Source organism: Triturus cristatus, chromosome 9 (genome assembly GCF_964204655.1).
Source record: "Triturus cristatus chromosome 9, aTriCri1.1, whole genome shotgun sequence".
Lineage (NCBI taxonomy): Eukaryota > Metazoa > Chordata > Amphibia > Caudata > Salamandridae > Triturus > Triturus cristatus.
The window spans coordinates 1273100225-1273117251 of record NC_140592.1 but is presented as its reverse complement, the minus strand read 5'-3'; the positions used below and the strand labels follow the sequence as shown (position 1 = coordinate 1273117251).

At 45.1% G+C, this 17027-nt stretch overlaps 1 protein-coding gene across 1 annotated transcript in view; it reads right to left on the bottom strand.

Moving 5' to 3' along the window:
• The window catches only part of PSMA6 (proteasome 20S subunit alpha 6), an 80334-nt gene extending 77744 nt beyond the window's left edge, over positions 1–2590 (bottom strand). The window contains exon 1 of the mRNA XM_085627441.1: positions 2413–2590. Within this exon, the coding sequence (XP_085483567.1) occupies positions 2413–2488 (76 nt within the window). The 5' untranslated portion in view covers positions 2489–2590. The remainder of the gene's footprint in view (positions 1–2412) is intronic.
• Positions 2591–17027: the final 14437 nt, after the last annotated feature.

The window sequence follows — 17027 nt, the reverse complement described above, 5'->3', positions numbered from 1 at the left end:
CCCTAGTGTATGTAGGTGTTTTAACTGTATTCCAAGTGTCTCTTAGCATAGCACTGGCCCTGGTTAAGCAGAGCCCAAGGTCAGTCAAAATCAGTTACCTCCAGTACCATTCAGCAAAAAGTTGGGGAGTGCCCAGGGCACAGGAAAACTTTGCAACGCAGACCAAGGATACACGTGGTGCGTGAATAACACACAAAACTTGCCATATGAGTTCAGACTATCCATGTAGTTCACTCTGTAGGTCGCTACCAGTTCTTTGCCCTGAGGAAGACCCCAGATGATTTGTGTAATATGGGGTCGAAACGTTGACAATTCAAGGGCCTACTCATATCTTTAATTGAAGGGCTTCCAAACTCAAATGCTCATATATCATTGGGTTTGTGATTGATTCAGTTCAATTGACTTTTTTGGTCTATTTTGAATGACTCACCGACTTTCACTTATACTGCGCAGTCACTTGGAGCACCTACTGTTGATTACAGTGTGATGGCCAGTCTCTTTGATTTGTCATTCCAAACACGAAACTGAACATCATCAATTTTGTGGATTTCCTTTCTGCAATTGACTTATTGCTTCTTTCATGTTAAGTTTTACCCATTCATTACTTGTTAGATAGTATAAAAAAAATTTCCAAGCAATACATTTCTAATTTGGAAGATTTTAGAAGTTAGCGCTTCAGTGAAAAGTACAATTAATAACTCTGGTACACTTCTCCCACATTTTCACATAGACATTCTTTCTCAAACTTCAAAAAGTACTCTAGAACAAAGGTTTGAGAACTATGAAAGTTAACTGGCAGTTTGAATACCTCACTGTGACAAAACAGCATCTGAAGCAAATTAGACTCGGGAGCATAAGCTTCTGGAGGTAGCCCTCGCAAATCCAGGGGATAATCACAGCCCTGTATTCCAATTAAGGACTTTACAGTTCTGCAGGTAATAACTTGTGGCTCAAAAGACATTGTGCTTTGCGAGAGCAGGAAAAATGTTGGTTTAGGACCCCAAGGTGCAACCTGCTGCACTTGCATCTTGGCCTTGTAAGAGATCTTCGAGCTGCGACTGCGCAGAGCATACAAATTGCAATTGTATGGTGTTGCCTTATACATGTACCCCTTAATGTTCTCTCCTCCGACTGACATTGTAGCAAACCCAGCTTGGAGATCCACGTCCACCTTCATATTAGGGCTGCCTAAACCAGCTTTCCCACCCGACGAAAGGTAGATTCTCTGGTACCTCCGATCATTGGTAAGTTAGTCACATCACCCATTCTTTACTTCCCTTCAGGATCATTCACTTGGGTGAGAATTCTACAGCAAGACTGAATATAGTGGTATGCCCCATGTCATTGTCCTCCAAAGTGACTCCCCTGTCAACACTCTAATAATCCCACGCCCCCTTGGGGGTAGGGTCTTCAAAACTGATCGCAGAAAAATGCCTTTGGCACAACTACCTGACTGAATTAATGAGACAGCATAAGCAACACATTGGATCCCGGTGCTAGGGGTTTGATAAAACTCAGAAGAACATAAGGACCTGAAAGGAAAACGTCAACATGAAGCTTCGTGGATTAAGATCATTGGTGAGACAATGAAGGGGCAGAGGTGGATGTGAACCACAGAAAGGACCGTCCCTAGTTGTGTCTAAGAGATGCCCAATTTAGTGGGGGCAAATCACAAAAATTGACGGACTGGCATCACACACCACCAGGTGTCATGCTTCATCATCTGCCAGTCCTCGCCCTCTAAAAACCGCGTTTGATAGAGGGCGGGCATACACCTGAAGACAGGGATGCACTTCTAAACTAAGTGGGGGCCCAAACAAAAAAAAGGAGTGAGTGAATTTAAAAACCATCATAGTATACCCCCCCCCCCCCCCAAGTACTCCATAATCATCCATTCCCCTTATCTGAACACCAACAGCCGATCATTCTATTCTTACAGACTCGCTGGTTGGAAAGAGACTTTCAATGCCGATAGTGTGACAAGGGCTCGGACCCACCTCACTGATCTATGGCCTCTCAGTGTAGCCCCTCTGGGTGCCCCTGGTCTCCTCACTCCAAGGATCACCCTTTGAAAGAGCCAACCCTGGAAGTTCAAGGCAGCAATATGCAGTCTGGATGGATCGCCTGTGCCCTGGCCTCTACTTGCTCTCTCCCCTCTCCATGGGCTCTGGCTGCTGAGCCCCTGCTCCCACGGGCTCTGGGCCCCCCTGTCTGCCCAGGTGTGGGGGGCGGGGGGGGGGGGGGGCGCCCCCCCCCCTTGTTTCACAGCTCAGGTCCTAGGGAGGCACAGGTGAGGGGCACCGCGGTCTCCCCGGACTTGCCCCCTTGGAAGAACCGGGCTGACGGTACCGATAGAGCTCAGGCACAACACAAGCACCCCCCGTCCAGCCCTCTCTGCTCACCCGCACTCACCCACTTGGTAGAGCCGGCCCTCCGGGCTGAAGATGGTAATATGCCGGTCAAAGCCGGCGCTGGAGCCGCGGGACATGATGCAGCGATTACAAGAACAGGGACTGCTTAAGAAGACAGCCGGAAGCACAACAAGGCACTTCCGGGGCTAAGGTGAGCCATCGACACAAGAGAAGGACCAGCGCCGGCGCCGCGGCCATCCTGGAGAGTCTTTGAGGGCGCCTGACTATTGCACGCAGACCGAGGGGAACATCGCGATCTGGGAGGTGATGGAGATAATCCTGACATGAGACACGAGGAGTTGGGCTGGTAAACGTGAGGCAAGGCTGAAAATGTGATTGCTGCGTAATATTGAGTAATTCCATCACTATGTAGGTGTCCTTCGGACTTTTTAATTATCATTTCAAATACTGTTCTATTCTACCGCCCGTAAACACTGAGAACAATAAAGACGAATTCAAGACGGCTGCGCCTGCCGACTACAAAGCTCGCGGTCTTCACCGGCCGGCTCTCCAAGATGGCGGCCATCCTTCAGCGCGCAATGTTTACAATGGAGGCGCGAGCTGTGGAAGGCAGGTATAAAGGAAGGATGCTTGTGATGGCACGAGTCGGTGGCCATCTTGGATCATGAAGGGAGAAACGGCTGAATCCCACTGAGTCAGCACAACTTAAATACTGATGTCCAAGAGAGCCGCAAGAACTCCTGCAGCAGGGGTGTCGAGTATTCCGACTGCTTATGTGTGACAGTTCCATATTTTCAGTGTGCCTATGCCTGACACTGTGCTTAAATGGTTTGCTTCCTTTCTCTCTGATAGATCCCAAATGATCAAAATAGTGAACAGTCTCATCTCCTTTGGCGGCCGGTCAAGGTGTTCCCCAAGGCTCTATACTTGCACCCACTGTTCAACAACTATTTGGAACCATTGGGAAATCCAGGATCCTCTATCATCTCTATGCGGACGACACTCAAATCTACCTCAAGGTGGCCTCCACTCACAATCTCTCCATCCTAAACTCTACTCTCGACTCCATTCAAAACTGGATGTTAACTCATCAACTGATTCTGAATCCCTCTAAAACTGAATTCCTCCTCCTCACTTTCTCCTCCGGTTCAATCATAGATGGATCAGATGAATCTACTTGACAATAAACCCATCATTGTCGACAGCGCAAAATCCCTTGGTATCATTCTCGACAAAAAACTCAATCTACTCTCCCACATCAATTCCATTGCAAAGTCTGCTCGATACCAACTGCGCCTTCTTTGGGGGATTTGTCGCTTCTTCCCGGAGCAAGACCTTAAAACCCTGGTTCAATCGCTGGTTCTCTCTAGATTGGACTACTACAATTCTCTTCTTACTGGCCTACCCAAATCCCTCCTGTCCCCCCTTAAATCTGTTCTCCATTCAGCAACTCGTTTCATATATGGGGCCAAAAGAAGCGACCACATCACACCCATTTTATCCACCATTCGTTGGCTTCCCATCGAGGCAAGATCTATCTACAAGACTGCCTGTATCACCCACAAAGCCTTGCATTCCTCCTCTCCTTGCTACCTGGCAAATAAACTGAAACTCTCTGGAGGCTCTAGACCATCGGGTAATGCGGAAAATGTATTGCTTAAACCTCCCACTTTCAAAAAGGAAAGATCGATGGCCCAATCCTTTTCAGGCAACGCAGTGAGAATCTGGAACTCACTTCCACCTCAGCCACGGACCACCACCTCTTCCCAGTCCTTCAAAACTGACCTAAAAGTTCTCCTCCTTCCAAGACACTTCCAAATCTAATTCACGCCCTCTCTATTCCCTGAAGGAAGTTCTTCCACTATAGGAAAGTCTGCACTCCATGCCTATAGAAGTGCCTTCCCAGTGTGTTCTTGTGTTTTGAGTGTCTGCCATTTATTGCAGTTTTATACCTCTACTTGTATCTTGTACGCTTATGTAACTTGCACACATGTCACTTTTTCCTTTTGTAACGTATCGTTTGCTACCTCTTCTTGTATTTTGTTTGCTTTTGATACATGCACAATTGTGATTTTTGCCTCATGTAATGTAACGTTTGCTTTTGTAACATGCCCACTTGTAATTTTCTCCTCATGTAACGCTACTGTTCCTATTGTGAAGCGCTCTGACACCTTCGTGTAAAGTTCGAACTATATAAAAACGTATAAATTAAATAAAAAAATAAATATTACATTGTATTTATTAAGCGCAACCATCATACCGAGGGATATCATGGCGCTGGAAAGCAATGTCCTAATATAACAGTGAGCAGATGGCCCGACAGACTAAAGTAGGGACCCAGAAGTGCAGAGGACCGGTAACATTGTTTATAGCCTAGGGAACAGTGTTTTTTTCAGCTTCTTTCTGAAAGGCATATGGTCATCCGTACGGCGAAGGTCTAGCTCCACTCAAACAAATGAGGCAAACCAAATCTAAACCCTGGTTCAACGTGGATCCTAATAACGAAAGGCGTCAACTCAGACAAACTGAAAGGTCTTGGAGACTAAACCCCTCGACCTTGCACCTAGCGCAACTTAGATCTGCTCGGCTGGCATACAAAAAACACATTTTTTGTGAAAAGGCGTCTTTCTTCCGCAGCCAACTAGATCTGGCGAAAATCAGACCGAGAGAACTCTTCAACATTGTCAAAAGCCAAACTAACTGCACTCCCTCTCACGAAATCAAAGCCACCAAAGAGCGATGTGAAGAAATTGCCACCTTCTTCACTAATAAAGTCTAAAAAATTGATCAATCCTTCATCCAAACCGCAAATCCTCCTTCCCTCTTAACCTGCCCTCCCTTAATCACCCTTGACCAAGCAGAAAGAGTTCTTACCAAGGACAATCGGGTCTGCCTCCGGCTAAAAAAACAATGCACATTGTTCCGACTTTGAGCTAATGTCAGAAAACAAGGTCTTCAGTATAATTTCAAACCTAAAACCTTCTTCCCACACTATGGACCCCCTCCCATCCACAATTATAAAAGAACTCAACCACACCATTTCCCCTTTCTGGACAAAAATCATCAACGCCTCTCTCATCTCAGGCTGTGTCCCAGACTCCCTTCAGCTAGGATAAATCACACCCATTCTCAACAAACCAGGGGTCGACCCTAACGATCTCAACAACCTCAGACCTATCTCCAACCTCCCGTTCCTTGCAAAAACATTGGAGAAATGCGTTCTCCACCAACTCAAAAAACACATTGATGAGTTCAACCTCCTCGACACTTTTCAATCAGGATTCAGGAAAGGCTATAGCACTGAAACTGCTATGCTCAACATCTCTGACGATATTCACAAGGCTTTAAATGAAGGTGATACCTGCCTACTCATCCTTATTGACCTATCTGCGGCATTCGACATAGTAAATCATCCAGCTCTTCTGGAGACCTTGACGAAGCGCTCCGGCATTAATGGCACAGTACTAAAATGGTTCACCTCCTTCCTTTAATACCGCTCGCAACAAATTAAAATCAACTCCTGTCTTTCGAAGCCAAGAAAAGTCACACTTGGGGTCCCACAAGGCTAGATCCTCTCCCTATCCCTCTTCAATCTCTTCATGGAGCCCCTCTTAATCATCTTGAAAAAAGCTGGCGTAAATTACCACCTTTACACTGATTAAACCCAAATGTATTTCAAAATCAAGTCACCCAGCGACATCCGACACCTCAATGTCACTCTAACCGAGATCCAAACTTGGTTCAACGCTAACCACTTAAAGCTCAACCCAGATAAAACAGAACTAATCCTATTCTCTCCAAAAAGTAACCACTGACCAATCCAAGAGTGGCTCAAGAATCTGGTTGCCCTAAACTGCCCCCTCGTTCTATCCGACTCAGTTAAGTCTCTAGGCATCACCCTTGACAAGAACTTATCAATGGAGGCCCGCATCAAAAACTCTGCAAAAAGTGCGCTTTTCTCACTAAAACACCTCAAGAAATTGAAACCTTTTCTTCCCCATGATGACCTCAAGACAGTAGTTCAATCCGTAGATCTCTCTAAAATTAACTACGGGAACGCCATCCTAACAGGGACTCCAAAAGCTCACCTAGCCCCACTAAGGCCAGTGCTGAACATGGCCGCTCAACTCATATCTGGAGTAAAAAGATTTGAACACATCACTCCAGCTCTCAACTCCCTCAACTGGCTTCCCATGGAAGGGAAGTGTATTTACAAGCTAGCCAGGATAACACACAAAACCCTTCACTCTCCAGCCCCCCAACTACCTGAACAACAAACTAGTAAGAGCCGGTCAATCCAGAACTCAGAGAAGCCTCAACTCACTCCTTCTTATCCCTCCGAAACTGAAAAAGAAAACCACTCAGTACCGATCATTTTCTGGAAATGCTCCAAGGTTATGGAACGCTCTCCCCAGAGTCCTCAGATGCAACCCCTTCTTCTCTTGTTTCAAAAGGGACCTGAAACTCCATCTCCTTAACAAATACTTTCCTGACCAACATCAACTAACCTAGACTTCAATATCCGAGTTGACTCCTCTCTCTCTTGACATTCAAGGATAGTTGGTGACCGGACTGTGTTAGCCACCTTAGTTTATTTTCTCTCCCTCCCCTGCACTGTTTACTTTTTTTTAATTTTGATATTTTTTTTATCTCTGTTTTGCTTCCTTACTGCCTTCCTACTATGTAATGCAATTTTTCTTCTGTTTTTACAGTGTGTATGTAAAGCGCTCTGATACCTACGGGTCAAGCTAGCACTATATAAAACTTTAAAAATAAATAAAAACTTCCAATGGATGGCTGCCAAATTGGAGAAGGACCAGCCTCCTTCTCTGGTTTTCTTAATGCGTTTACTTTTGGCCAGAGTGCGATTGCCAGACCTCAGGGGCCAATTGTGTAATTCTCTATGTGCAATACGCAAGAGTTTAAACTTGGCTCTCTGGAGCACAGGCAGCCAGTGAAGCTCCCATAGGCACTCTGATGCCGAGCTATACTTGCTTTTATTACAGACAAGTTTGGCAGCAGCGTTTTGAATCATCTGCAGTCGGGAAAACAGGTAGTCTGACATGCCCACATAACGTGCATTCCCATAATCCAGTCTGCTAGTAACTAATGCCTTAGCGATGGTCTTATGACAGTTCAAAGGAATCCATAGAAAAAGTCTCCGTAAGAGCTTTGCATGGCAAAGCTTTTACCACACAGTGATTTGACTTGGTCCTCCATGGTGAGTCCATTGTCTATTTCGGTTCTGGGGCATCTCCAAGTGTTCCAGGTATTGTCCCAGATTAGGCTAGCTCCTCCAAAGAGCAATATCTCCGATTTCTCAGCATTCAGTTTCAGGCAATGTTCTGTCATGTTTGGAGGCGTCCGCGGTAGCGGTCGATGTGCGGCGACTGTGACTATCTGCAGGGGATGCGTGGCTAAAAGGTGTGAGCACCCCTTAGGGGTGTGTTGCGGGTACGAGAGATGACAGTAACCACCTGGCTTAGCTTGAAGTACCAGTGAGGTGAAGACGGGTTCACTGGAGCCCTGATGAAGTTGCCGCAAATAGATTTGCAACAAAACATGTCGGCCCTTCCCATTTGAAATGGCCAAATACATGCCATTCTTTTAATCTGAGGGTTCTCACGGCACCCAATAAAGTATGCTTGTTTGCAAGTGAGTAACACCTCATTTTAGCCTGGAGAAGCAAATTTCTGTCTCTCTTTTCACGACAGGGTCCAGTGGGTATAGAATGACACAAGTATTTGTAGTGCATTTGCATACACATCACCTCTTGCTTTCTTTTCTTCACCTCTAAAACATTTGGACACAGGTTATATTCTTTTCATGGTCATGAAAGTTACCAAAGATGATAACGTGGGCAAACTGGTGAGTACCAACCAGCAGCTCCCTCAGTGATGCTTACGTGAGGTACTTTCTGACCTTTCATTCCTTTTTCCCTCTTGCTGTTTACAAGATGAAATGTCTTATGGTGTATTGGCAAATAGTACAAATTGAACACCCGGATCAGGAGGTGAATGGTATTAATTGTAAAAACCAGCCCATGAGCAGAGATAGAGACTTAACTGCTGCTGACATCCGGTAGTGGAACAGTGTTCATACATAATCACATAAAATCATGTGCCCATGTGTCCCACACGACAGCAGGTTCTTTACATATACGTTTACGACATATATCACCCATGTGTTATCACACTATATCTTCTACGTCGCGGCAAAGGCCTGGAACAAGCTCCTGGTCAACATCAGATGCTCCCCCACCCTGCACTCTTTCAGGAAGAGCCTCAAGACCTGGCTATTTGGCTGACTGGGAGCTGCACCCCGCACCCACTCCCAGCACCTTGAGACTCTCACGGGTGAGTAGCGCCCTTCACAATTCCCTGATTGATTTCACACTGGGCTCACCTTGTTCAGTTGTAATAAAGTGTATATAATGTCTTACTTGTCATAGGAACTCTTTCTAATAACAAAGTAAAAGTACATTAGAATCTGAATATCTGTCCAACGTCTAGCTTACGAGAGCTGTATTTCAAAAACTCTCTTACCCATAACAGGACCGTTCTTGAGTATACAGTCCGCAAAGGTTCAGTTTGATCGGTTTAAAAATGTGTATACAATTGGGTCTAGATGTATATCTTGTAAAAGATGAGTTCTCACAAACCTACATAGTCATCACTTTCTCATAACAATTATAAACTAGCATGGTCTTTAATATTGTCTGTCTTTGTCAGGCAACATTTCAATCTCTATCCAAAGATAATCACGTAATGTACATTATCGTGAAACATCTTTAATGAAGCCATAAAAGATTTGGCACTCTCAGCGGTTTATATACGTTCACAATATTCATTTCAAGTGACCATGAATATATCATTTGAAGGTCAGTATCTCCTGTCAATTTTAACGCAAGCCAAAACTTGGACTACTCTCCATTACTATAAGGCCATCGTGCGCTAGGCGGCAGCTTAGTAAAATCGTATGCATTCATGATGTAGCCATAAGTCCGTATGCATCTCATATATGTTACTGTCTGTATTTCTTAATAGCTATTGCTGCCGAAGTCCGTCAACAGAGTATTGCGGCATTCTCTTACATTACAGCTGTGTATCAAAACAGCAGTCACAAATGTGCAGCACACACTCGAGTGCACCTAACGGGGGACTATTAGGTTTTACACATGCTAATGTAACCAAAATACAGAGTTTTCCAACGCTTATTTTTACCTCTGGGAGAGTACTGTCACCACTTGTTGACTTGTCTCCATTTTTGGCGCTCCGAGTCAGTGCCATCAAGAAGTTTCTTATTATACTCAACAAAATTGCGTGATTCACGTGGTGATGCACTTCCTATTAAAGTCTCCGGTAGTCCGATAAGTAAAACAACGGCCATCGTATGTTACAGCTGCGTCGCCCATTCAATGCCAGACTCATTAGCCACCATAACAACCAAGGGTTTATGGTGGCTAAAAAAAAAAAACCCTAATAAGTACCATAATATATGGTGTGAAGTATTCTAATGGTCTAAATGCCATATGTATCCTATTAATATATGAAGGTGTACATAAATCGTCCATAAAACGGGTTAGATGTAGAAGATAGACTAGGCGACCCCAAGTTGGCAGCACATGTATATCTCCAAAAAACGTGGCTGTGTATATTAACACCTCATTCTATATTAACATCTTGATTGTAGACTGGTTGGTCACATTTAAACAGTAGGACGTGTAAAACATAATTTGTTTGGTACCAGTACTATATCCATCCACTAGTCATGTTAGCAGAGAGGAAGGGTAAGCAGGAATATCTTAACATGATATTAGATTGCAAATTTCAACACATATATTACTTTGCTTGACAATCATCTTGACATTATTGAATATTGATTAGTGATGGTTGTGTAACAATTTGTGATCAAAATATAACCTGTCTAGGACTCAAATTCAGTGCTGTAATAGATCACATCTCCCGTGTTGTTCTCCTAGGAAATAATGTCGTTCGGGGTCTATATTAGTTACCTCGTCTGCGGAGTTCGCATTAGTCTGACCCGCGATGCGTGGCACTTGAAGGGCTGCATTTTAGTGCTGGTGTCCGCATCACTGCACTAAAACGCATTAGTCACACATATTACAGCTCCTATAATGTGCGACAACGTGCCGCAGCATATCATTAAACACAAGCACTGAGCACTCTTCAGCTTGCTCTGCGTTTCTGCCCCGTGCAGTTATCAGCCCAATGACCAGTAGGCCTGCCCAAGTGCCTCAGTTTACAATCAGCAGTGCCAGCAGCCGGTGGCACCGAGCCTAGCACGAACACCCTCTTTAGCAGCCCTGCCAAGTGCATCTCTGGTTAAAACTCATTTCTCCATATCTCCACCCCACCGGAGATCCGTCACACAGGTTCAGCCTATAGTTTGTTTGAAATTGGCTACTCATAAGTAACATTAACCTCTTAAGATCCGCTGTCAGCTGCACTCCCTCCCAGTGCATCTGCCGGCCATTGGCCAACACGGGGGAGGGTATAGAGGCCCCTCTGGGGCTCTTTATTTCTTTTCCCCATCAGGATGCTCAGGAAGCCCCTCCCGAGCACCCGGATTGTTTTTTTTTTACTGCAATTATGATTGGCGTGCAGGGGCGAAGAGCCGAGGGGCTCATACGGGCTCACATTGACCTTGGTTTGATCTGTTCCTGTCGCGGGCACTGGGACCAAACACACAAGTGTTGCAGCGTTTTTATCGGCACAAGTGGGGTAACAATGGGTGGTAGGAATTTTGTGGATTCCTGCGGATTCCGGACGTTTCCATCACAGAAACTTGAGGAAATTGCGTGATTTCAGGCAAAGGTGGAGGTTTGCAGGGCATTATGGGTCAGAAAACCTACCTCATGGTATCCATGCAAGGCACGTCACCCTGGACTCCCCTAGATGTCTAGTTTTAAAAAATGTGCAGGTAGGAGGAAAGGCCTAGCCTAGCTTACATTTGAATAAACACAGACATTTGTTATTGGATCCACGAGTGGACCTCGTCGATTTAGGAGCGCGAATCATTAAAAAAAGATATTATATACACAGCCCCTGCCCTGATGAAATGTGGCACTTTTCATGATTGCGGATTATAAAATGTACACTCCCCAGATAGTGTCCATTGAAGAAACATGTATGCTCCAGTCCTTTGATGAAACTCCTAGAATTCCATGAGAAGCATATGAGCAAATGATCACTTTAGTTTGAGTTCTTTTTAATAGCTTTATTGTGTCATCTCGAGATGCGATGCCCCCTAGCTTTCAACAGGCCGGCAGCCCGGCTTCATCTTCACAGTATTGTGGACAAACACTATAGGGATGCGAGCGTTTGGTTCCCAGCCTGCTGATTTCAAGACAGACTGAACTGGTTCACCCCGTGGGGTGGGGGGTTCATTGCTGTCAGTAGGGTGGGGTGGGGGGTTCATTGCTATCAGTAGGGTGGGGTGGGGGGTTCATTGCTGTCAGTAGGGTGGGGGGGGGTTCATTGCGGTCAGTAGGGTGGAGGGGGGGTTCATTGCTGTCAGTAGGGTGGGGGGGGTTCATTGCGGTCAGTAGGGTGGAGGGGGGGTTCATTGCTGTCAGTATGGTGGGGGGGTTCATTGCTGTCAGTAGGGTGGGGGGGGGGTTCATTGCGGTCAGTAGGGTGGGGGGGTTCATTGCTGTCAGTAGGGTTGGGGGGGGGTTCATTGCGGTCAGTAGGGTGGAGGGGGGGTTCATTGCTGTCAGTAGGGTGGAGGGGGGAGTGCATTGCTGTCAGTAGGGGCTATCACCTCTAAGACAACAGTAAGTTGTATTTATATAGTGCTTACTACCCCTGACGAGGCGTCAAAGCGCCTTTCGGCGAGTAGGGGGCCTGAAGTACCCCTGGCCTGACAGCCTCCCTCGGATCAGTCATTTCAAGTGTTACACCCATGAGCGAAGTGGAAGACAGAACCCCCTAAACATACATTGAAATGGAAAGCACAGCCTTCTAGAAACCAGTCCATCTGTTCCCTCTTTTCCAATCTGCCCCCTAGCTACAAGGCAATCAGCAGAGCTTCTCAATGGTAGCTTACCCACCTCATACTTCAGTTCTGCTAGTGGGGCCACTTGTCAGCTATGCAAGTTGCCCATTGCTGTTGTGAGGTAATACTGCTGCCCTAGACAGAAGCAGAATTAAATCAATTGTGGGACTAAAAATCTATCCAGGACAACCCTCTTAGAAAATTCAAATGAGTTAGTGACTTTGTGTGAACACCTCAATCAAGTGCATTGCAGCGGGTGTAAGGTACTTTCCTGACCATTGCATAAAAGGGGCTAAAATGTGAAACCTGCCTCATTATGTGATCGTGAATCCTTTTACTCAAAATAAAATGTCACTCCATGTCACACATGTGGCAGTGAAATGTCACCAACCAGCACACTGAAATGATGGAAATGTCACAGATAAGCAAACTGAAAACTTGCCAGCTATGCTCTGGCTTGGCCTGGCAGGCACTGAGGAAGCACCTCTGGTTGGCACAGGTGAATCCAGTGGGCACTGAACTCATCCTGAGTGCACTAGGGGCAGCGTCACAGTGTGGGGTGGGGATCAAAGTCACGGCTGAAAAGGACAAAATATTCTGTAACTATTTTGCTGGTCTTTCACCTTCAGGTAACTCCACCTATAAAATAACACCATCTTAAATGAAAGGCAAATGTAAGTTAGAGTAATCAGGAAATGCAATCGTTTACATTATGAAACCTCAATTGGTTACCGCAATCACTGCCGAGGTCTCTGTGTGACAAGAGACACAGAATTGAATCCTGGTGGGTGCAGTGGGAAATAATCCTTTGTGTACTTCTAGTGCTATAACACCCAAGCCTGCAACGGAGAAGGCACTGTCAGTATACAGATCATTATTATTTTAAAAGTGTAATGCACAGAGTATATGACAGGCTGCAGCAAAAAGTGCCAACAGATTTAGTGTTTAATAAAAAGAGAAGCTTTCAAAATATATATTTTGAATAATGCACTCTCCTTAAATGAAAGAGAAATGCAAGCGAAAGTAATCCCTGGGAAACACACCCGTACGTTACAAAGCATCAACTGGTTAATGCAGTCGTTGAAGATGTCGGTGTGTATGTGTAACCGAAGAGAAACAGAATTGAATCCTAGTTGGCACAGTGGGGTATTGAGGGAAAATGTTTTTGTTGCAGAAGTCTCCCCCCCCCTCCCCCCGCTTTTTGCCAGGTTCTGATGCAGTTTTGATTGAAGTGCACTGGGTCCCTGCTAAGCAGGTCCCCGGTGTCAGTGTTCCTCCCCCAAAACAAGATAACTGGTGACTTGATCCCCAGAGACCAGACCCTTAGAACCTCTGTATGTCCCTAGTAAGTGGTACCTGGGTTATAGCTACTAAAGAGGGTCCCTAAGAGCTGCAGCATAACTTGTGCTGCTCTAAGGGACCCACCACCAAACACGCAGACTGCAGGCTGCATGACCAGGTGCTCTAAAAAGTGAAAACACAACATAGTACCCAATTGTGTACCATGTCCCCTAATACTGCATGTCATATTTGTAAGTCCCCCCTGCAGCAGGTTTTATAGCCCCCAGGCAGGGTGCATTATATTACATGTGAAGACATATCTGCATGAGCAGATAAGCTGCTGTGCTGGCCAGTTCCATTACTGCCAGTACAAGTGATCGGGGAAGCCATTTTAAAACAAGTGCTGGATACTGGTAAAAACGAGCTCCCCAGCTACATGATGTCTTCACTGAAACATGGGATGTTTGGCATCAAACATCTCATATTAATAAACCCACACTGATACTAGTGATGGATTTATCAATACATGCATCCAGAAGTCACCTTAGACGTGCTCCCTCAAAACTCACCAGATACTTGTGTGCTGACTGACCGTTTTCCACCAGCCTGCCACCAGACACGTTTCAGACCCCCAAGGGTGAGGTCCTATACTTTCAGGAGGTCAAAAACCCACCTACTTGGGCAGCTGGTGTTTACACCCCCTTCCACAGTATGACCTGCAGATTAGCATTCCAAGGCAGGGGAGCTTTAAAGAGGCCATCTCCTTTGGTGTGTGAATCTGGCTTCCCTCACATAAGAGGAGGCCGCCCCCTTTGTCCAGAGCTCCTTGGCACCTGGACAGGCAGAAAATATAGGTAGCCAGAGAGATGTGTCCACCCTCAGGCTAGTACCACCCCTAAGGTGGGCTACCTGAAGTGATTAAAAAATGTCATCTTGGTGATGGCAAACTTTGGAACTCTAGGGGGCATTGTGAACCCAGGGGTCAGTAGCCCATTGGCTACTACCTATACTCTCCTAACGCCCCTATATCCAGTATTTTGGGGAGCTCCTTGCACCAGAGCGGCAGATTCCTGCTGACCTACGAAGGAGAAGGACAATGAAGAGCCGCAAAAGCAAAGACTAAGGAAGAAGCACGTGACCTGGCACTAGCCCCGCCGGCCTGTCTGCTGTTCTCATCGAATTGCGCCAAAGTCGTCTTGTCCTGCAAGCTGTCATGTCTCCAAAAGCCTGGGAGGACTGCCTGCCTTCAACATAGACCCACAAACTCCTGTGGGTGGAGCAACAAAGCTGCTTCTCTGCATCCTGCAGACACCAAAAGAAGACTGTGAGACTCTGAAACCGCAAAAAAAACAACGCCCCAAAGCACCACTGCACCTGCAATTCCTAGCCCAAGCTAAAGTGGGCCCATGGTGCTTCAATTACCATTTAAGGGATCAAAAACCTGTTTTCTTCAAACCTGCTATTTTAAAAAGTACTTACCTGATTTTGATGATCTTGGTGCCTAAAATTATATAAAGATATTGTGAGAAGTTGGCCTGGTATATGCTGTCCACTAGTTATAGTGGGCACCTTGTACCAGTCCAAACAACCCTTACTGATGATAGGTTTAAAGACAACCTTTATTGAAAGCTATCCTAGTGGTAGCTATGGAGAGCAGCCTTCAGGCTAAGTCTTGAAGGAGTGTAAAGCAGCTTGGTTTACCAGATTATAACCTCTTGAATCACTAAATGAAAGGAGAACCACACAAGGTATATATAAAATATATGTATTTATTTCTAAACGCTCACTACTAATCTCTTTATGAGATTAGAGTCCAAGATACACAATAATACAGTTATAAAACAACAGTATAGCACAATATACAATGGACCCTAGGGGTGGACCAAACCATATATTAAGAAAGTGGTATAAGAACCACGACTTGACTAGACACAGTGCCTAGAGCATGTAGAATCGCTGGGACCCCAAGGAACCACCCATGGTAGTGACACCGGAGACCCACGGGGAACCCGTGCAGTGTGAGAACACAGGCGCGAGCCCCGTACTATTCTATGGGAAAGTCGCAGTTTGAATTTAAGAAGTTAAGGACACTTAGGAGAGGACTTTGAGCAAACCCCTTTAGACGTAGGGGGTTCTAGGGCCAGCACCCATGGGAGCACCGGAGTACTCGAGTTACCTCATCCAGAGGATGCATAGGTGTCAAATTAAAGTGGGTGTCAAGGGAAAGAACGCGCAACCTGCAAAATTTCACAACCTTTCACTCTATGAACCAAAAATTTACAATACGGTGCTTACAACTTGAGGTTTAAACACCCAAACCCTAAAAAAACAATCAAAGATTGATTCATGTAATTTCCTATTGTCGAAGCACACGTAAAATCATATGAAAATGTCTCTTGTAATAACCACAAATTTAGAAAAAGATTTTTGTGGGCTTCTCTTCTTCTTTATTTTCCAGTTGAATCTTCAAATTTCTTATTCACAAACATTCCTCCACTCCCCAACGCGTTTCGTCGATAAGGGAATAACCCATACGACTTCCTCAGGGCTGGAAGTAATAAACAATACAAATTGGAGTACATAAACCTCCTTATTCCATACTTAATAGCCCACAATACTTCCATGTGCAAAGGAAAATAAACATGCTGTGTGACTTCACACTTTCAATAACCCGTGTATTTACACGTTTTTATATATTTTTTGTGACAATTACACCTCAAAGATTAATAATAAAAATAATTGCAACTACTTAGCCACTTTCATGACTGTGAGCATTGGACAGTTAATGTGATGGCACCATTTCCAGACATGCGGTACATGCTATATTATCAAGCCTGAATAAATGATATGTACCTTATTATCTGGAATCTTTCTCCTACAAAGAGACAACCACGTAAACCCGCAATACACACTGCGGAGCACATGAGGCATAGGCTGGACTAATCACCACATTGAACAACACAAACATACCTTATATACTGTGTATAATGTCTTCAGTAATAATTGTTGAACATATCCAAGTCAGGTTAATGGCGCTAATCTGAAATATAATTCACATTCTAAGTAAACTCCACACTATAATATTTTTCTTCAATGCTCAAGCGACAGAATTTCTAACCATCTCCTAATCTCACCTGATTCTTAATCTCGTATCTCAGACAAGCCTCCAACGTATTCCCAAACAATCGCCTTAAGCATAAGTCATTTAGTCCTCCTCAATTCCTGCAGTACGGGGATCTGATGAAATACAAAAACGAAAACAAAATTACTTCATTCTGTGCGTTCATAATCAGCGTCCCCTAGCAGCCGACAGTGTCAAAGCTATCTCACTTACTTTTTAAAATGCCATGGCCC